At 40.8% G+C, this 22,044-nt stretch overlaps 1 protein-coding gene across 6 annotated transcripts in view; it reads left to right on the top strand.

Moving 5' to 3' along the window:
- DNM3 (dynamin 3) overlaps positions 1–22,044 on the top strand; it is a 168,933-nt gene that overhangs the window by 106,056 nt on the left and 40,833 nt on the right. For 5 of the 6 annotated variants that reach the window (XM_079313623.1, XM_079313622.1, XM_079313619.1 and 2 more), the window contains one exon: positions 6,985–7,096. In XM_079313623.1, coding sequence (XP_079169749.1) covers positions 6,985–7,096 — 112 coding nt within the window. Of the gene's footprint in view, positions 1–6,984; positions 7,108–22,044 lie in introns of all 6 variants that reach the window. The other variant, XR_013775250.1, reaches the window with a different exon arrangement.

The raw sequence follows: 22,044 nt of genomic DNA, 5'->3' as shown, positions 1-22,044 counted from the left end.
GTGAGGGTGGGAAAAGGAAAACTTTGCCTGAAAATAGTTACAGTATTACTTGAAGAACGGGCAGGTTGAATTTGTTTTTCTGCAAAGAAAGTAATACACTTAAAGTTTTTGAATGGGCCATCTATGTAATTTATAGACCCTATGGAAGGCCTTTGCAAGGGACTCCTCTAGTTTCCTTACCTTAGTAGTACTAGATATTAAAACAAAGTCAATTCAAGTGAGTGCCCAGTGATTCCTGGATCATTTTTGTGATCCAAAAATGCCTTTAAGTGACTGAAGTTGAGCTGTGGGTTCAGGCAGTGTGTGTCTAAACCTAAAGCTGTCAAGTGAGTGCTATTTTGTGTTATCCATTTTCTCCACAGGAAACTCGTGGCAAGTCTGGTTTTTTTTAGACTGGAAAAAGAGATCAAATATATTGAGTATTTAAAAATAATGATGCTATAGGAGAAGAAGGAATGTTTGCAGTACTGCTGTAGAGCTTGCAGTGAAGCTGTGTAGATGTAGCCACTGAGTGACTTTCTAGGCAGAGCTAAGAATGGAGAAGAGAGGACTTTGTCAGCATCTCAGCTCACATGCAGTAAATTAACCTGTCATGCTCTCACTGCTGAGTGGGTAAGACTCTTGTTCAGAGCTCAAAAACAAAGAAAACAAATTCTGTCCATCCCAGAAAGTTTGCTTTCCTTACAGAATTTCATTCTGAATACTTGATTTATTCTCTCTGTATTTCTTGTAAAAATTATTCACTTCTAGGTGCTTTTTCTGTTGCCCAAGTACTGTAGCCTGGGACAAGAACTGTAGTCTTAAATGTGTCTCCCTGAATGATCTGTGCAAATCTCACCTTTCCATCCCCCCTGAGAAGGGCAAGCACTTGTTAGTTCTCATGATCTCGCCCTGTTGATCCACGTGGTACCATTTTGACAGATTGTCTGTTGTTCTAAAGTAATTTCTTGCCTTTGCAGTAGTGCAATTGCACTTTTCTCCAGATTTACTGGTCATGAAATTGTTGTATTGCTGTATTACAACGCCATTTATATAACACTTCCCTTTTAAATTAAGAAATTATGCTGAGTGAAAAATGTGTCTTCATTTGATAGAAACAGAGAAAAAGCTTCTTTCCACCTCTTCTCCAACTCCTTTTATAGGAGTAGGGATTCTCCTAGGTACAGGTTTTAAATGATAGGAGACTGCAGTGTTAAGTTGGTGAATTTTCAAGCCTTCCCTACCAATACTGGGAGCAGTAGCCACAGGGTGAGGAAGGGTTACCTGGTGGAGAATCCCTGTTCAGCAGCCTTCCTCTGCTCCTCTTCAGACTCATTCCTTTCCTCAGAGCCAAAGCAGCAGAAGCAGAGTGTGAAATTCTGCCTCCCTTGCAGAAGAAGATGCCAGTAGTTCTCCTTTTCTTTTACTTTCCTGCCCAACCAGGACCCAGATGAAAGCATTGCTTTCCTCACCTCTGTAGTTCTGTGTGATGGAGGGGTGTGGGGAGCAAGTTCAAAGCACAGAACTGTTCTTTTGCTTTCACCAAAGCAAAATGCCTCTCAGTAATGACAACGCAGGGGGACAGAATCTGCCATCTCTGCTCCAAAGCTGCCTGTCTGTAAAAACAGACCTTTAATCTGACAAACATAAATGTCCAGAGGAGAGCGAGCGAAAGGCCATTTTGAGGGCACACAATAGGACTGAAAATAGAACTGCCAGATGAGGAATTGTAGCTGCTGACTCCTGAGTACACTCTGTCTGTCAGGAATCATATTGCACAGGGAGCTGTGGTGTCTGGCAGGACCCAGGAAATCACACTGTGAACTCAGTGAAAGGTATCACTGCATATTTGGGATAGATGTTGGCTGTGTGTTGCTCTAGGAGGGGATGGAGCACAAGTTTTTTCTGGGACTCCAAGCTTTAAGTACTGAATTTCTGGCCACGGGCAGCAAGTGGTTAATTGCTATCCATATATAAGGGAAATTGGGCAAGAGCCAAAATAAAGGGAACTAGTGAAAGGAGACCGGGTCAGAGGAGGTGTTGGATAGAAGCCAGGCTAAAGGAGAAAGCCTAAAATGAGATGTATGTTTAGTTACTGTTTTTGAATTACTCAGAAAGCTAAGCCCCAGGAAGAGCTGGACTGTAAGCTATTCAGAGCCCTCTCTGTTCAAAATGGAAGAGAGAGAATCTGTTTAATTAAAAAGCCCTACAAATTTAATCCAGGAAAAATGCTGGTGACATTTCTAAACAATCTCCTAAAATGCTGGAGAGTACAATATTTAAGAAAGGACAAATATACAAACTCAAGGAATAGCTAGCCTTTATTGCCAACTGCTTTCCCTTAAAGTGGGGAAAAAAAAAGGTTGGTTGGGGTTTTTTTCTGGATTTTTTTTTTTTTTTTGGTCATTATTGACAAATATTTTTTGCATGACATATAAGAGAGAGGATGGTGCAGGTATTGACAGCTGGGGGCAGCTTTTGTGTCTGTGTGGCCCCGAGGCAGATTCCAAACCAGGCTTCCATCCCTCACCGCCAAAGGCATCAAACCTTCTCCTCCAGGGACTTCTGGAATATTTTAGTGGCAGTCACTGTTACTACTGTGGATTTTGGCCTGTGTGGTGTTAGTTTTGGCTGCATTTCTGTTCTGGGTTACATATAGGACTCGAGATATTTCATTGCCAAGGCTGGCCTATATACTGAGCAGCATATCTTCTGTTCATTTGCACCTTAAAGTTTTGGGGGTTGGGTGTGTTTTGGGTGTGTGTGCTTGAAAAGATCCATTTGCTTTTGGGAGAGCACTCACATGACATAGGTGGCAAAATCCTTAAGTGTTATTATTTCATGACACTGCTCAGAGATTGTCTCCTTGCCATTTCTGGATATTAAGAAGAAAACAATCTTCAGAGTCATGTGTAATTAATTTTAATTAGCATTCACACTGGAGTGATCTGAAATGGTACGCCTTGATAGAAAATGTTAGTCATTGCTGTTAACTCAGAGCAGATGGCCATTTTTGTTTCTTCAAAATATATGGTTTGCAGAGCTTCTGGTAGAGCTTTCTTATTAAAAAAAAAAAAAAACAAAAAAAAAACCGAAAAAAAAAAAGTACATATGCTCAAACCATCTATTGTGCAATTACAGGTGTCCAAAATCACAGACTAAGACTAAATCTGAATAAGCAGAGTGTGCAGAGTGGAGCTGCAGGTTAAATAGATAGAGAATTTCATCCAAGATTACCTTTCCCAATAGGTGGAGTGTCTGGATTCTGTTATTTTCTCCCCTTTTCATTTTAGGTGACTATTCATTAAACCCATATTCTGTATGTTTTTAATTTCCATCAAGTAAGAGATACCTAAGAATTGAATCCTTTGTGTTTTTAATGGAATAAAATGGGATCAATCTGCATTTAGTTCTAGATTTCTAATATTCATTTCTGCTTCCATCCTAATAGAGATCAGTTTGGGAAAGAAAAGCAATATTATTGGTATTAGGTTGATTTCCAGTAATTCCACTATAGTTATATTTTCATGTATTATGCATGATACTAAATTACAGTGATGAGACTCCAGGAGGAGGTGGAGTAGGTAGATGTGGTGGATGCATACAGCTTTGCAGTTCCCTCATTTATGTATTCATATTTAAGAAATGTTAAATGTTCAAGGGAAATACAACTGCAAATGGTACTTCTAGGCATGTTCCCATATTCTGTATCTGTCTTGTTTCTGCAGTCCCTTAGATTTACAGATGCCTGAGTATCAACAGGATTGGTTCATCTTTCCTGGTGTCTTTATTCTATTGTAGCTTTGATGTCTAACATCCCATTTAGCTGCTATAGAGATGACAGTGAGAACATAACCTCACAGTATTCCATATGGAGAAGATAGGTGAGGCTTGAGTAGTAACTGTTACTGTGCTGATGTCTTCAGCAATTTTAAGAAGTGGAAAAGAGAAGAAAACAGAAAATCTGAATTATTTTCAAGAACGTTTTTACAGCTTTCCATGAGACGCCAGTGGATTCCTAATGAGTAAAACATGTTAATATGTTTTTGTAAGATTCCACTGGTAAGAGGAAAAGGACACACTCTTTTCAGAAGTTACTGAAAAAAGTTACTTTGGCTTTTTTTTCTTTTGAAAAGTTCCTGTGTTTGACAGCCTTTCTGGGAGAAAGACAGGGGCTGTGTTAGAAGCAAGGAAACCAATTGGGGACACAAGCATCCCCTTACCTGCCCTGCTGTGCTGTGCTGTGCTGGGAGCACTCAGGGTGTGCATCCTTCAGTTCCTCACACATGTTGTGGAGTAGAATGAGTGTTGCATTTTGGCTGTAGGAGCATCAGAAAGGATAATGCACCAAATTCCTCGTGTAATGAAGAAGTAAAAGTGAGCTTTATTTAAATAAACACTACAGTTATATAGGGTAGTTTGTGCAAAGCAGAATAGAAAAGGCTCATTGGTCCAAGAAGGCAACACCTCTTTGAAAACATGCTTTCTGTAGAGCATCATGAGACACTCACATGGTTCTCACTCACCCTGCAGGTGCATAATCATTGTTGTAATTCCTTGTCCTTGTGCAGCCTGAGAAACCCAAGGCTTCAAGGCTGCTTTTCCCGAGTTCCCAGCAGTATGAACTGCTCTAAAACAGATTTCTTGGATCATTCATGGAGAAAGAAGGGCCTGGGAGATGTGGAGACACGAGCTGGTGGCCATGAGGTGTCCCTAGCCCCAGAAGAAGTCCTGACACAGAAGCAGAGTGCAGGACTGTCAGCTCCCACGTGTCCAGAGCCCTTGGCTGGAATCCCTGCCTGCACAGCCACGCTGCTTGGAGCAAGCCACAAAATGCCAAAAAGTGTAATATATAACATGACAGGCCTGAAAAAATGTTTTCACAAGCTGGTGTCATGTTGTTTTGCTCTTGCAGATAAGTGTTTTTGGAACTTCCCTATCACTGTGGTTTATAGCCTTTATTTGCTCTATTGTTATTTTTAGTCATCTTTGCTGAGAGTACCCTTTTACCATTTCAGCTTCCTATTTCTTCAAAGTTTTAGCTGCTTAGTTATCTTAGCCAGAAAAGCTTATCTCAGTAAAAGTTTCTCCTAACAATAAATTAAAACATTTTTTTTTCTCTAACAATTTTATTATGCTTCTCTCTCTTTTTTTTTTTTTTTTTCCCTAATTGACTTCTTTGTTTTGTTCTGTGAATGTTGATTTGGACTTCCACAATATTGCAAATTGAATGAAATACAGGTGTTTGCTCAGTTTAAGGTAACAGCATCTGATAAAGTCTTTGGGGCTGTTACTTGCCATAAGACAGAATTAGTACTTTTGGAGTCAGGGTAGAAAAAGGATTAATTTTAAATATCTCAATCAAGAAAAGAACCCACTGTGCTTTCAGTTGTTCATCCTGTCAGTGGCTTTGGCTAAACTGTGAGATCAGGCTCCTTAGTGTTTCTTTGTGACCTCTGGTGCTGGTTTCTGTGGGAAGGAAATGCCCTGGTGGCACCTCCAGCTCTGGGTGTTTGAAGGGATCAGTGCAAGCCTGGGGTGCTGCATACTCAGATGTAGCCTTTGAATTCAGTGAGAATTGAGTCACCAATATAAGGAAATAAATCTGAGTAAGTCCTTTATTCTCTGCAGTTTTGAATTCAACCTATGAGCCTTCTAAAAAATACCTCATTTTGCTCTCTTCAGATTGGGTATGCTCTGATTGCTGTGCTATGGTTTCATAAGTGATAATTTAATGATTTGGTGTCATGGCTGCTTCATGCTCAGGTTCAATTACACTTTTTTAACCTATTTTTACCCTGTTTCCTGAGACTGCCCCTAAAGAGCAAGGCTGTGAGCTGCCTGGTGACATTGTTGGTTAAGAGAGAATCACTTCTGTGAGTGGGAATTACATCAAGTCAGTTGTGTTCCAGCAGTGTGGCAGTGAAATCCCACCAGTCCCTGAATGCTAAAGAAATTTGTCTAGGCAGTGACAATAATAGCTTTATTTCCTTGTTCAATAGTGAATAGTTTGGTTTTTTTCACCCCCCTCTAAATATGTGGGAGAAATTACTTCTGTAGTTGCATAATGAAACCAAAGGGCCCCTTGTCATTGAGAGTGAGGCAATCTCCATCAACCCCTCTCCTCCACAGCTTGCCAAGGGATGAAAAGTCTGGTTGGGATGGAAGATTGATCCTTGTGCAACTGTTAAGATCCAGCAAAATGTGGGTTCCTAACCCTTTTCAGCTAAGCTCATGGCCTTTCCTAAAAAGTCTGTTGGCTGACAAATTTACAGTGATCTGGTCTGTGTATAGAATTGGAATTGAGAAACTAATGGCAAAACCGTAAGGGGAAAATCTGTTCTGTTTATTGAAGTATTTTCAATTTCCACCTTCCTACAGATGTATTTTTCCTCCTTTCTCTTTTCTTCCATTAAGTGATCCCCTGTATTTATCTCATTATGTGAACTGTCTGTAAGAGATTTTATTTAAACATATCCCAGTTTTCTTTCTGTGGTGAGAGAACATCAGAGGTTTGTTTTGTTTGTTTGAAAATGTCTCGATTATCACTGCTGGTTTTTTTTCCCTCTTTTACTGACAATGTCTAGCAACTAAAAAGGGTACAATATGGACTGAAAGGACTGATGATTTTGGTATTTATTGGTTACAGCAGCAATCTATCACAAACTGTGCTGTTATCTTGGCATGTCTTATGTGTTTGTCCTCTTCATCACAACACCCTTTTTTCCCTAAAAGTGCTCTGTTTTAGCAAAAGCAGGAAAATTGATTTCAAGTAGTTTCATGGTGCTTTTAGCTGATTATTATTTCCAGAGCTGTGCTGTAGCATTCTAAGATATTTTTAAGTACCCCATGTAATTATTAAACAAGCACCTGCCCCATAAACTCTGTTGTCCAAAACAATTACCAAGTAATTTCTGATCCCAAAGGATTTTTAATTTCAAATGCTGTGTGCATGCAAGAGAGTAGTAAAATGCTAGTTTTACAATGTGGTGCTCTTTGTTCTAGGAATGTTTACAAGGATTACCGTTTCCTTGAGCTAGCCTGTGACTCCCAAGAGGAGGTGGATAGCTGGAAGGCATCTCTGCTACGAGCCGGTGTCTATCCTGATAAATCCTCAGTAAGTTAAAAGCTCACTGGTTTGCCAGTAGCTGCTCTGTTTGAGACAAAAAAACCAAAAAACCCAACTGTATTATCTGGGAAAACACAGTCTCTGCAGATAACTCAAGAAAGAGCAGCCTTTTCATTGTACGAGTCTGTGGTAATTCCAAAATATTCATAATGAAATATTTTAAGACCAATTTGTGCGTCAAACCTCAATGTCAAAAAACCCAAGCAACCACAAACCAAACCTTCCAACGTGTTTTTCATTGGATCCATGTAGTAAAAGCGTTGAGCAATTTGGGGTTTCCTGAGCTTCGTTGTTTCTATTCATGTTTTCTAAGGTAAAGATGTGCTTTGAAGAGTTTATTCCCTCAAGCTGTGTATTACAGAACTGACAGAAGCATTCCAGGCAATCATGTATATTTATTTTACTTATTCACTGCATCATTTTTTGTGTATGAAACACATGCTAAAGCTTTCCAAAGGCAGTTTTACTCAACTAATCATCATGTGGAGCAAATTGAACAGGATACAATAAAAAAGTCTCTATTAATTTACTAGAAATGACAGAAAGTTGGGAAACAGAGTATGTCCAGCTACTATTTAATATTTTTTGGACCTAGATCTCTTGATATTTTACTTCAAGTGAAGGTTTGAGTGAATATATCCAAAGAGAAGGCTGACTAGCAGAAATACCTGGCATTTGAGCCTTTGAAAGTTTCTGTAATGCACAGCTCACCTTTGTGCCATGAGTGCTGGATGCCTTTGGTGCTAGATCTGCTCTGAGAAATGGTGCTTTGATTCTGATGAATTTGCTCTTCTTCCTGATTGTTCTCCATGGAAAGCCAGGTTCCTTGAGTCCAGGGTTTTGTGCTGTCTTCTCTCTTCATCTTTTTCTTGCCATGTGGTTGTGATGCCTGCATGGCTTCCAGTACAATTCTGTGTGCATCTCCTCCTCCAGGAGCTATTCATACAAACAAGCTCAGCTTCTTCTCTTCATACAAAGCTTCAAGACTACCATAAAAAGATAAAGAAGAAATTCTTGTACTGCTGGATTCTCTAGTTATTATAGAAATAAACAGTGATGATGGAAATGAGGATGATTTTTTTAGACAGTACTGCAAATATGCATTTAGCAGGTATCTGAGACTTCACCTTTAAAAAGTAAAACAGTGTTGGTAACTTTTCAGTATGTTGACTGTTCCAGTTAATCTGTTCCTACCTAGGAATATCAAAAGCCACTTAATGAGTGTTAATTATAAGTGTGTTGTTATGAGAGGCTACCTAATTAATTACTTGGACCAGTATGCTGTATTGCTTTGTTTTTCTCTTGCTTAGTTTTTAATGATGATTTCACAAAAGCCTGTTGCTGCCCCTGCTTTAATCTTTTATTCTGTGATGGTTTTATCATATTAGTATATCTGGTACTTCATCCTTAAACAAGACAGACTAGTTGGATTTCTGAACTTTTCTTCTGTCTTCCTGTCTCTCCCTTCCCCCTAAAAATACTTGGTATTCAAAATATGTTTACAAAGAATTCTTGGTTTTGTTTAAAGTTGGTCTGTCAAAGGAGTCTTAGATGCAAGATGAGAGACTTCCTTGAAAGAAGTACAAGGGAGTCAAAATACACTTCTCCTTTGAGCTGGAATTATCTTTACATTATAAAAAGAGTAAATATTATTGTTCCAAATGCCTGTAGTTTGAAATTCACCCAGTAGTTTATCAAGCTGTTCAGGAAAGATGCTCCGTGCTGCTCTAGGCCTCCAAAACTTTATAACGAAAGGACCAGAGGTTCAAATGTGGACTGTGAGTCTGCTGTTAAGAGTTTTGAATTTTGCAGAGCAAAATCTCCAAGGCCTCAGGTACCTTAGAAGATCCAGTGGATCCTAAATAAAAGTGAGCAGTGTTTCATGAAAATCTTGTGCATGATCCTCAGTTTCACACCTTCCTCTGGCAATAGAAAATAGTTTTATAGACACCCCCCAGTCTTTTATTCTCCTCGAAAGATTCAAAGACCCCATTTTTAAGTAGGAGGGACTGCCAGGAAATGTCAGCAACTTGAGTTTACTCCAGCTTCCCCCCAGCTTCATGATCCCAGAGTTAAAAAGGCAAAGAGGTGCCTTAGCCCTTTGCCAGACTGAACTTCTCACTCTCTTTTACCTGCAAGGCACAGCTGGGACCTCTGAGTATCCAGGGCTTTGGCACCAGCAGTAGAAAAATTGCTGCTTAGAAATGGAAACTCAAGGAAAAGTAGGAATCTGGCACCGATTAGAGAGATGTGTTCTGAATTCCCACCAAGGGCAAATCTCTCAACTAGGAATATTCATTTTTCTGTTGATTTTTCTTTTTTAGCAGTGCTACATAAAATTGTGGTAATAGGGCTCAGTATTTGCTGCCAGTAACATGGAGTCTCTGCTGCTCATTTAATCCTGTAAGCTAAAATCCAAGGTTCTAGATTTATAATCTTTCTTTTTGCCTAAGCAAGCCTCATTAATATTTTAAAGGCCATATATCACCCCCTTCCTCCATTCCCTTGCTTCATTCTGCTTGTCTTTTCTGTCCCTCTGTCCATGGGGATGCACAGAGTGAATATGTGTCCCATGAATTACCTCTGATCAGCCCTGGATGTTGCTCTGTGAGCCCCCAAATTCTTTGCAGTTTGCCAAGTCATCTCCTTCCCACAATCCATGTGCCTTTGTCAGGCCATGGGCTCTGACAGCCACCCAGATAGCAATGAATCAGTGTTTTTATTTTTCCAACCCATATGCAAGTCAGCTTGCTTGATATAAATCATCCTGTGGCCAATTCACTTTGAAATGGGATATCCATTTACCAGCTGACTTTACTGCTGGCTTTTTGGACCGACGTAGCCAAAACCCTCCTTTTTTTTTTCTTTTTTTTTTTCCCCTGCTAAAAAGTGACTACAACGTTGTGACTAACCTTTCCAGACTGGATTTCTCAACTGGTGTAGGCTGGTGTTTGTTTTGGCTGGCTTCCCACTGTATAATATACACTGTTCATGCCAGCTCATGGCAAAACTCACAATTAAACCAAAATAATAGCCCAGATGTTTGTCGTAACTTGCTCTGCACACTTTGCCTTGTTAGCACCACCCATTCCTTCTCCCCCCACGCCCCCCAATGCCATCTCCTCCTTATTTCTATTACTAATTTAAAAATTCAATATTTGCTTTTTAAAATGCTTTGGATCTTGAAACTTTCCATTTGCTGGCAAGTTGTAGGGAATGGCTGTCGTGGAAGGCTCAGCAGAGATGTTTAGTGGGTTGCTTTTCATACTGGAAGTTCAAAGTTACCAACACATGAAAATCCCTCTGGCTGCCATCCCATCCCTAGATCACTTCAGGTCTCATTTTCTTCTCCCTTGTGTTTGTATCCACTGACTTCCCAGAGCTGCTCCTGATTTCCAGCGAAGGAAGCGAAAGGAGGATCAGAATGTTTCTGTAGTGAGGAAAAGACCTCTGCTGAACATTTGTGTCCTTTGCAAATGTCCTGTGTTCCCTGAGTCAGTTCCTCGTTTGGTTTGAGCCATTTCCAGACCTGTTCAACTTAGGTTGAATGTATGTAAAATAAATATAACTAATATTTTTTTTTTCCTCCTCTTTCTTCCGTGCTGCATCCTGCAAAGGGGAGCAACAAAGTAAGTTGTTTGTCCTTTTACAAAATCCTTTTGTGTCCTGTCTGAAGGACTTTGTAATGAAAATTAGCTTGTCTTTCAGTTCACACAGCTCTTGCCTGCATGCTTTTAACAGCAAAATGTGATTTAAAATGTGGGTGCAAAAATGTCTTCAAGAAAAAAATGTTTCTGGCTCTTTGTTTTAATTCTGGAGAAAGAGTGGTAAGTGTTGCTGAGCTGTTTTTAAGGAGGTTCAGTAGGAATGATACTATAAAAGTATTGGGCCCAAAGATTGTGAAGGTATAGTAATAAAGACCTTCTGAGGAAAGGTTACTACAGTCTGATGAAACTCATTACAGCTGGGTTTTCTGACCATACATCAAAGCTTGTATTAATGGGCAGTTATAAAAACCCAGCACTAAAGTCTTAAATAACAGATTTGCTGGCGTTGTTGGCTAAGCTGAGCTAGATCAGTGTACTGGCTTTGAAGGTGCCTTAAAATGGATGGAGGAGGGTGGGGTCAACATTTGACTTGGCTTCTAGACCCTTGATGTGTTCCAGCTGGACAGCAGCAGAAGGGTGTGGGGTGTGGAGAGGGAGAACTGAAATATGTGTGGTAGGGGTTTTTTTTGAAAGTAAGCAGCACATAAAAAGACAGTTTTGCTGATGTTGATCTGATAAGCGAATAATCATGCAGTTCCCAGGGTTAGGACTTTTTAATGTCATTTTTACTGAGCTTAAGAATGGAAGTTGCACATCTCACACTTTGGAATAAGATGCAGAGAGAGTTTGTCATACCTCAGAAAAGAGTTATGCGGCTTTTGTGACTTTTTTTCCCCCCTCCTTCCTGTTTTGGTGTATTAACCCTTGGGAAGATGAATCTGGAGCATCAAAAGATGCTTCACAGCAGATGTTGAATATTGCCTGTAGCATCTCTTTGTGAGCTGAAAGCTTTCTGGGCTATTTGGGAAAGACCCAGGTGTGTTTTAAAGGTTTTCTATGGAATTTTGTCTGCTTCCAATTTTTGTATTTTTAACCAGTTTTTGACCACTCCTGTCTCTATAGTGGCTGGGCTCAGAAGCACCAAAAATATTCTGTTTGGCTTGCCTGAGAAAAGGTGCTCTTAGTGTTGGGTGGGGAGGGGTTAAGAGAACTGGTGTATTGAGAGGGGCTTTGCATAGGAGGTGGTGTGAAATGTAAATGTTAACTGTGTACACTAAAATGTCAAGGTAGTGTTTATAATGTTTCCTTACAGCATGCTGGCTTAAGGCTTTGCTGCTGCAGTGGATGCTGCTCTGATCTCAGAGGAGACTGTAGATGCTCTGTTAAGGGAATTGGGGGTAGATGGGACACCACTGAGCTCTTGGGGCTGGCACAAACTGACTCTGGAGGTCAGGAGTTGCATGGCCCAGCTCTGTTCTCCAGAGCTGGGAGCTGTAGGACACCCCAGGGAGGTCAGCACCAGAAGCAGCTGACAGATTTCAGCAGGAGCAGGGAGAGGACAAGCCTGTGAGATGTGAGGATTTGGGAGCTCTTCACTCTTCCTTCACTCTGAGCCAAGTACAGTTGTTGCTGTAGGTTCAGAAACATTCTCCATGTGGCCTGGGTTGCCAGCCAGAAGATAACTCCAGAAGAAATCTCCAGGAAACCATCCTGATCTTTCTCTTTGTTCCTTGTAAGGATTCGTGTCTTGTCATCTGTATGTCCCTCTTCTTCACACAGATCATTCCTGCTGCAGTCTGGAGATCACATTATCATTATCCTAGTTGGGCAGGTAGGAACAACCTGCATCTGCCTGCAGAGGCTCAAACCCCACAATCTTCTTGAGATTTCTGTACCTAGTCTAAGTGGAAAATGACATGGATAAACCTAGAGAGTTTCTGAGGATAGGGCAGGGGGCAGATTGAGAATGATGACAGTGTCTTAAAGCTTCTAATGCAATTATGCTGAAAAGCTGCATAATCCTTCCTTACTGTCCTGGCACAGCTTTCCTGGGTTCTTACCAGAGCTGTAACCCTCCTCCAGTGCTGCCCTGTGTGCTGTTCATACACTGGATCCTGTCACATGTTCACATGTCAAGATCCTGTACTCACCCATCCCTTCAGACTGTGGCTGCTTTTATACCTCTGCCTTTAGCTTTGCACTCTTGGACTTACAAAAGTAAAAATAAACATTAGAGTAATGAATCCCTAAGAAAAAGGGGGAGGAAGGGAAGAGGGTTTATAATCATCAGCAGACTACTAATCATTTTTATTTTTACTTTTTATTGTTGCACAATCATTACTGTAAGTGAGATTTCTCACATGGTTAAAGATAAATATATCTTCAGAAGCTTTGTTGGATAAAATCTGTAAAAGGGTCGTGTAGAATGAGGTAATGGAGACCTACCTCATTCAGCAAGCACATGCTGGCAAGCTGCATTTTGCTAATATTAACACTGAACTCCACAGCCTTGCAGGGGGAACGAGTGCAGAATTATCCAGAGCTGTGCAGAGCACTGCTGCTTCAGCTCAGCTACTGAAGGCAGAGGAGATGAGAGCTTCTGACTGTCTTAACCACTGTGGATTTGCTGCTTACCCTGTGCAGCTTTTTTACCCCAATTTAAAAAACAAATCCCCTTGAAAGAGGCCCTGAAACAGCCTCAAAACTGTTTGAAAACAGTATCAAAATCTGAACCATTCTCCCAGAGTCTGTCTTCATGTGCTTCTAAGATTGTTAGGCTGAAAGAATAAAGTTTGATTCTGAATCCCTATTCAGAATCTCAATAAAGTAGCAACTCAAGCAATAAAATAGCAGCAACAGAAAAAATCTCAAAACCTTAAAGTGACACTTTTTAATGTAAAAATTTACTTTTCCTTTGTCATCATTAAGCCCTGGGTTAGCCAATAATTTTTACTTGATTCAAATTACAAAACACTTAAATACTGAGCTCAAACTTGGGAAACTTCGACTTGGAAAACCAAAATTTCTTTAAATTTTTTTTTTACAGATAGTGATTACAAATTTCTTGCCTTCTTATTATTTTGCATTGCTGTGTTTGCTGATACCCTTTGCAGAATGTGTAGAACTGAAATCTATAAACTCTATAATCACATCTCAGTGGAGTTGTCACAGTGCAGATAATGCTCCACATACAAGCAGTCACTGAATATAAAATCAGTGTAATTTAGTTTGAATTTTCTCTTAGGAAAAACAGAATCCCCCAGAAAAGAGAAGGAAAATACTCTTCTTGTTAGTTCAATTTGCCTGTTGGTCCTTCAAATACTTTTCGGTAACATATTAATGGCTTAAATTAAAGTCTTTCTTTTCTCTCCCCATTTTTAAAAAGTTTTTATTTTATTTAAAGGGGAGTTAGTGTTACTAAACCCAGATTCCAGATCGGCTACTTCATTAAGAAATCCAGATGTCCTCCTGTCTCTTGAGGCAGTCCTGGAAAATGGGAACATAGTGAAGTCAGGATCCTCATTCTCCCTGCATATATGACAACAGAGCTCTTAGTTCATGTGGTTCGTGCTTGGCTCTTCCATGCAAATGCAGGTGCAGTGCCAGAAGCTGGAGGTGTCTTGCACTGGAATAAAGTGCTCTGGTGCTTTCTTTTCAAGTCTGGCCATGTTTCTGAAGGGGCTTCATTTCCCTCCCAGACATAACTCTGTTCCTGGCTGCAGTGATGCCCTGCAAATGCCCTGGCCAGATTCAGGCTGGAAGTGAGTGTTTCTGCTCTGGGATTGCTCAAGTCCCTGCTCAGGATAAAAGCAGAAAATTAAAGACTTATTTGGGTTTGCTGAAAAGCAAACTGCTGATATGTCAGTGTAGTCAGAAGTGTAAACTCTGCATTTACTGAGTTTACTTTTTTTAAACTAGTATATTTTAGAAAAGAAAGGCATTGAATTCTAGGAAACGAAGAATTCACTGCCTTTGGGACTAAAGGTGGCTTCAAGCCAACTAAGTTTAAAAATAACTTTTAAATGAAGTGTTAATTTATTTTTTTTTTTCAAGTGGAAAAATGCCATAATTTTATAGACAGTGCTTCAGTCATTGCTTCGAACAGATGAGTTGGATTTTACAAGGAAGCGCCGGTGTAGAAGAGCAGCCCGAGGGGGTGCGAGTGCATGCGCACACACCCTGGCTCCAAAGCTGTCCAACAGCCAGGGAGCAAAGGAAATGGCAGCCTGTTTCCAGTCCCTTTCTCTCTGCCTCACTGCTTCAAGGATGTGAAAACATGTTTCAGATGAAAGCTATCTTCTGCTTCTCCTAAATATTTACTACTTCAAACACAATCTAGATGAAACCTCGTTCCCCAAATGTTCCCGAAGAAACAGAGCAGCCCTGGTTCATATTCCTGTAAGAGTAAAATCACTGCTGTCCTGAGAGAGTTAAAAATGTCCAGGGGAGAGGAGATTCACAGGATTGCATCAATTGCAGGGAGTGTAACAAGATGCAGGCTGATGTTCTGAATGATTCCAAACCCAGTCTCAGCAAAGCTGCTGACTGGGGTCGGGGGTTCAATGGTTGTCACAGGGTTTTATGTTCCTGCTCTTAGCTGGGGCTGCTGACATTAAGCAAACTCCAGGAAATTTAGAAATGAGCAAACATTTTTTATTTCTGTTATGTATTCACGGTGGGCTCTTTACTGTGCTTTTGGCAAGGCATCTGCATACTGAAAATATTTTTAAATTCTTCCTTTTTTATGGGGCAACAAATTTTTGCACCACTTCCACTCCGCTGAGGGATTTTGATGAAACTCTGCAGAAAGGTGAAAGCTCTCTGGTTGTGAAGTTTCAGATCATGGAGCATGAATGTTAGCCCCATTCTGGACATTCAGTGAGGTTTGCCCTGGGGAAGGCAGTGAGGGTGGCCAAACTCTTAGGGTGCTTTCCCAGACCTGGTGAATGAGCACTGAAAGTTGGCTGGAGGAGAGGAAGGTGCTTCTGGGCTCTGCTGCACCAATCTCAGCCACAAAGATCCTTAGGAGCCCAGATTGGTACCTGCAGCTGGAGTCCCTGTGGCTCCAGGTCTTGGAATAGTTGTGGTCAGGAAGGGCAGATTGCTCCTTCAGCATATGGGATCAACCCTGAGGGGGACTGAACAGAAGGGAAAACACACAACTATCACAAGGTTTTGGGGCGATCCTAAAATATCTTCCTTGTCTTCCAAGTCAATAATTGCACAAAAGCTGAATACTAATTAGAAGTAAATAAAAATATTATTTTTTTTTCCTGCCAAAAATGTCACCAGGCTCACTCTTCCATAGCATGTACAGTGTAACAGGAAATGTCATCATTGGATGTGAGGGTGGAGGGCAGCTGGTGAACAGCCAGATACTCCTTTTTTCTCATCTAGAAGGGAAAACAAGATGATCAGGAGAAACTGAATGTTGCTTTCCCTGATTCTGTCTTGGACTAAAATGAAAATATGCAATGCCTACTCTGACACAGTTCATCCTGGATTTCTTTAACCTTCTCTACCCACCTTTTTTGTGGAGACAGGTTTATAATTACTTTCCATGTGCTGAGTCAGAATCAAGGTTCATATTATGGGTGTAAATCCCTCCATTCTGGAGCTGCATTCTTTAGTTACATAACTCTCCTTCCATGATGTCATGTATTCCTGTTTTGTGGTCACTGTTCAGCTCTTGTTTCTCAGCTCCATTGTGGCGTCTTCCCTCTTCTTCTCTGTTTGCTGTGTGACACTTGATATATCAAGTGTGCCAGTTTTGGAGAATGGTGATTTCCCACTAGGAAGAGCTGTGTGTGGGCATGTTGAGGTGTCTGAAGAGCACAGTTTTTTGGTGACTTTCTTACCTTTGTTTCCTGCAGCAGAAAAACAAGTGATCTCACTCCATTTGCTTTATATTCTTCTCTTTGAAACTCTTCATCTTCTATAAGCAAGCTATTTATAATTAACAGAGAGAATCTATGTGCTACTGAGTTCAGATAACACATCACATTATTGAGGTAGGCAGAAGCTCATTGGGTGGGTGGGTACAAAATTACCAGGAGCTGTAACACACAGTGTAAAGCCCCTATCAGACCCTTTAACAGCAAATATTCAAACTTTCTGCTTGCATTTGCTGCACAGTATTATCTTGACCTGTTCAGGAGTTGGGGTTTCTGAACTGGGTGGCAGCAAACCTAAGGGCCTTTATGGAAAACAAGTAAAGAAACTAACCCCTTTCAAACCCTGGTTTGAAGGACAGGTATTTGTCAAGAAAGGCAGGAACTCCTCCCAAGATGGTAAATATAAGCCCTCTCCCTCCTGATTATTGTAATTTTTGAATCAGGGACTCTCAGGCAGAGATATGGGGGTAGGAATAACAGCTCTTTACTAATATATCTAACCAGACAAACAGAAAACAACAGCAGCTATGAAAATTAACAACAAACAGAACAATAACTTAGTTCCAGTCCCTTTTTCAGCTGCAGACACTTTCTCCCTTCCCTGCTCACTGTGTGTGTCCTGGTGCTCAGCTGTGTGCTCAAAGGTAGCAGGCTGGAGTGGAGAAGGTGGCAGGGCAGTGTTCCACAACAGAGATGACTCCTCCAACCCCACCAACAAGCAATGTCTTGACCCATCAAGAGCTTGGGTATAGCCTGGCAGGCTTTCTTAGCATAATAATGGGGAAAATTCTCCAGAGAAGAGGAAAAAAGAGGGAACAAAGTCCCAACATCCCTAAGATGAAGTCCATGAAAAAATTAGTCTTGTGCAATGTAATTTCATGTATTCTGGTTTAATACTGTTTGATTTTAGTCTTCTAGTAGAAGCAAGAACCTTCTTGTAGTGAACAGAAGCCTTTCCAGTCACAGGCCAGCTGTCCCTAGCTGTGTTTTGCTGGCACTGTCTACAAATATGTAGTTGTTCATGACCACGGTCTGGAAACAACTGCTGCACCATATTTCTAAATTATAGTTATTAAAGGTTATCTGGCTGATTCAGACAGCAAATTCTCAGAAGTAGTGTGAGTGAGTTTGTGCTTAGCTCTCCTAAGGACTGACCTTAGCTCTGCCTAGCTTAGCTTTTAGCCACTTCTGCAGCTGCACACAGGGCAGGCATCCTCAAAAAGCTCAGCTTCTCTTTGAGATCACCCAAACCCCCAGATGTGGCTGCAAACACTCCAGAGATGTGTCAGCTCTGTGCACCAAGGAGCTCTATGAGCAGAGTTCCTTGCTGTTCCTCAGCTGAGGGCTTTCACACAGGTGATGGTCTGTCTGGAGAGACCCAAATGCAGCATTGTCTGCAGTCCTCCACACCACCTGTGTTGCCCTTGGTGTGGTGAAAATCAAGGCTCTTGCTTTAGGAAACTTCACCTTCAGTTGTCTTTGTAGTTTAGAAATATCAGCTCCCTCTTTGTTATACACTGCTCTGCAGAAAATACCTCTTAATGTAGTAAGTGAATGTGTGTGCTCAGAAATGGTTTAGTTTTAGCCAGGCTGGAAGATGGGCATGGGAAAGTCAATGGCATCACTTCCAGAGAGTGAGAATTTCACCTGTTGTGGGTGGGGGTGTTGTCCATAGTGTGCCATGACTTAGGGGACTGTTTGGGTTTTTGCAGTCTGATTAGTGTTCTGCTAAAATAAAGTTCTCCTTTCATAGAACTAATCCTGTCTTTGTCTCACTGGGGCTGTGATTTCTGCCCCATGTCCCATTTCATTTATTGAGCTCCCTCTTCTTTGTACAGTTTCTTTTGTAAGCCCCAGCATGATGCCTTTCCAGCAGCTGGCTTTAATATTGGGAATAGATACTATTTGTCTAGAAGTTGCAGACCAGGATCCCATTTTACAAACTGAGAGTAAGAACATGCATCCTGGCAGTCCAAGAATGGCATGAGAGAATCAATGAATTATTACAAGACAGTCAATAAATAGTAAAGGTTTGTCACCAGCACTAGAGTGCTTCTAGAAACAGGGTTTTGGGGCACACTACCAGGTCTGCCTAGCAAAGGACATGTGTTCTTTAAAAATACCTCACTCCAACATCTTTTGAGTGTGCAGGGTTTTCTTCCTGCCTGTCTTTAAATATAAATAGGGTTAATCCTTCTGTTCAGATTATTTCCCAGATCCTCTTCAGTTCTTCTTTGAAATATGACACTTGTTGATTTGAGTGTCCATGCTTACATGGACCACCTCAGCTTGGAGTTTGATTAAAATTGCTCAAAAGTGTGTGTTGGGTCAGTTGTTCAAGTGATAAAACATCAATAATCCTTGTGAAGTATCCTAGATGTAGGCATGCATATGAAGTTCTCCCTCCTTTTCTGTGCCCAAGACTGAGCATGTGTGTATTTTCCAAGACCCTGGTTAAAGTCTTTGTTCAGGCACACTGGATGGGCTTCCTTTAGTGTATCTAGCTATCAGCATTATCTCATCAAAATTCTGGTCTTTTCTGATGAGTTCTTACTGGGGAATTGCATTTTTAGGAGTCTGTGTTTAGAATAATCACTGATTATTCCTTCCAAGTCTGGATCTCTTGGCTGTGAACTGCTTCACTCTCCCTTCATTGACAGTGGATCCCTGGAAGTGCCAGATTCTTAGTTAATTGTCTTTGAGCAGCAAAGCAGGGGAACTCAAATTTCCAATGGAGCAGTTAAATACAGAGTGACCTGTTCCTCTCTCATGCATTGCTAGGCTGTCTTTTGTTTTTTTTCAGGCAAAGTCTTCCTGTCTATGCTCCTTTTAGTTGAATCTTCCATTTGGGATGTTGGAATGGTTTACTTGATCTAAAAGATGCTCACTTTTTCAAGGAGTTCCTTATATCTTACTTGCAGCTGCTCATGCTTCTTCAGTATTGGTGGCCTTTAGAATGATGTTTCATAGCTTTTTACAAAACATGGACAAGAACATTAAGTTATAGTAACCTGAAAGATTGTTGCAAATGCCCCATTCCTTCCAAATTCAACTGACAATGGAAAATTACAGTTCAAATGTTGGTGATGCTACTGCTTTTGTTGCTGAGCATTTGGGTAAAAACACTGCTTTATTATGGTAACTTCTCAGCCCTTTGGGAATGACTGTTCAATGCTTTCAACCTTCTATTTTTTTCTTGACAATTTTCTGGCTATATCCTAGAAAGTTTCTGGAGTTTGCTATTGCTCTACAGCAGCCGAGAATAAACTAAAACGTGTTCTATCAAGTATATAAAGGTATTATAACTTTGGGCAGGGGAGGTTTCCAGTGCAAAATAAAATGCCCACGTTCACACTTAGACCAAAAACTCACCAGAGAGTGAGATAAAATTGCTAAGAAGTTGCTCCCAGGTTCCCACTCAATCCTCTTGGATATCTGCAAAAACTAAGTGGTTTTGCTACAGAGCATAATCTCTGCTTGATACAGAATGTTTCTTTTAATATTCCTACCTGGATTTTCCTAGCCAGTCCAAGTTCAGACATCACAGTGTTCAGAGCTGGTCATTTGTTGGGAAAAACTGTGATTTCTTATATTTTTATGAATCTACTGAGTTTAAAGTCTCTTGCTGGAAGGTGTACTTAAAAACACATAACATACTTCTTAAATGTTGTGCTAATTAAAAAAAAAAAAAGAGAGAAGCAAGAAAATAAAAGGGCAAAACCTCTTCACAGCCCAAAAAGTTCCACATTGCAAAGTGTATCCATCCCTTCTTTGGCCATAGGACTGTTCTTTCACACAGCCCAGCCTGCTGTGTGTCTGATAAGATGCTCCAGAGACAGATGCAGCAACCTTTCCACTCCATGTCTTTGGATGTGGGATAGCAGGATATTTGAATGCAACATTTACTTTTAAACCTGCAGAATGCATTGAAATCTGGGCCTTTATTTATCTTGAAAGTTCACCTGCATGTAGTCAACAGAGGAGCTGTAACAAAAAGCAATTTTTTCCCACTTTTCCCCAGTTTGCACTAGACATGTCACACACGAGCTGGAATATGAGGCAGACTCAGCAAGCAGCCACAGTAGTTCTTACTGGTTTTTGGATTTCCCAAAAGGATCTGTGCTCAGTAGGTTGTTCTGCCAAAGGTTTTATCATGTGGACTGAATATTGTAACAGAACAGACAGCACCATCTTCATGTGTTTTTAGACATGTTATTTACTGGGGTTTCCCTGAAGAAAGCTCTAGGATTCTTTCCTTATGAGTCACTAACAAACTGATTGTTTTTATATAAACTTTCCTTCAGCTGGTTAGAGTTGGAACACAGTGTCTTGTGCTCTTTCTGGGGTCTGACTTTCCTCTTAATTTCTTTTAATAGTTGTTCCTGCAGCCAGCAGGATGGTTTGAACCTCCTGGCTTTCCCTCACACTCTGAGTTCCATAGTCTTGAAAATCACTGTTGTGGCCAGCAGACGTGCTGGTGGCGATCACTGTGTGTGTGGAATTCCACTTCTCAGCTTTCTACCTTCTGCTGCTTTTTCAACTCTGCACCTTCCTTGTGGTTTAAGGGAGAATGTGCTGTTGACATTACCCAAACTGGAGTTTGCATTTCATGTGCTGAAATCAAAACAAAATTTTAGGGAGCCTTGATAGTTGACTTCAGCGGCATAAAGGTTAAAAGCTGGAAAGAGCTGTGTTTCCATAATGGAAATCACTAGAGCTGGAGAGACACATCCCTTCCCTTGCCTGAATCCTTCCCCACCCTCTTTCAGTGGCTGCAGCAGTGGTGCAGGGTCACTTTTAATTACCTCCCTCCACAGCTTTTGAGTTCAAGCCCAACTGATGGCGCCAGGGGCTGAACCACAAGGAGATCTCCGGGCAAGTCGTGCCTGTGTCAGCCGCCTCGCCAGGGAGATGCTGTGCAGCCCACTGCACTTCCTTCTGGGGTTTTTTTATTACATTTTGCATTTTTGAGCCTGAGACAGGAGCTGTGTTAAATCTCCTAACTCAGTAATGTGCCCAATGTGTGAAATTCTAGGCTATGCTTCCCAAGTTCTATTCTGTTCCTGAGCTCACCTCAGATTTTTATACTGTGTGTGTACATGTGTGCAATCATGCAGGTGTGTGACTTCACAGGTAACATACTCTGGATTTACAGATCTGTTAAGATGCAGGGCATTATTTTAACCCAAGAAGTATGCAGAATTCGATGAGTCTTTTTCCTAACCCAAGACTGGATTTCTTTATTTTTACAGGAACAGAAATGGTTTAGCTGGAATGAAAATGTTCATTCCACTGCATCATTAGCTACAGGCAATCTTCAGTTGAAGTCTAGCCCATTTTTCATGCTAAAGCTCTAGTAGTCTGATCATTAATCAACATGTAGGATGAATTTCTGGGGCTGAGAGAGCTTGTAATTTAAGATGAGCTCTTTTTTGTTTTTTTCTTATGAAAGGAAGGTAGTCAGAAAACAAATTATATTTTAAGGAGTTCACCT

This window comes from Erithacus rubecula, assembly GCF_903797595.1.
Source record: "Erithacus rubecula genome assembly, chromosome: 10".
In the NCBI taxonomy this organism is placed as follows: domain Eukaryota; kingdom Metazoa; phylum Chordata; class Aves; order Passeriformes; family Muscicapidae; genus Erithacus; species Erithacus rubecula.
The sequence above is the reverse complement of the archived record's forward strand: the minus strand, read 5'-3'. Positions and strand labels throughout refer to the sequence as shown.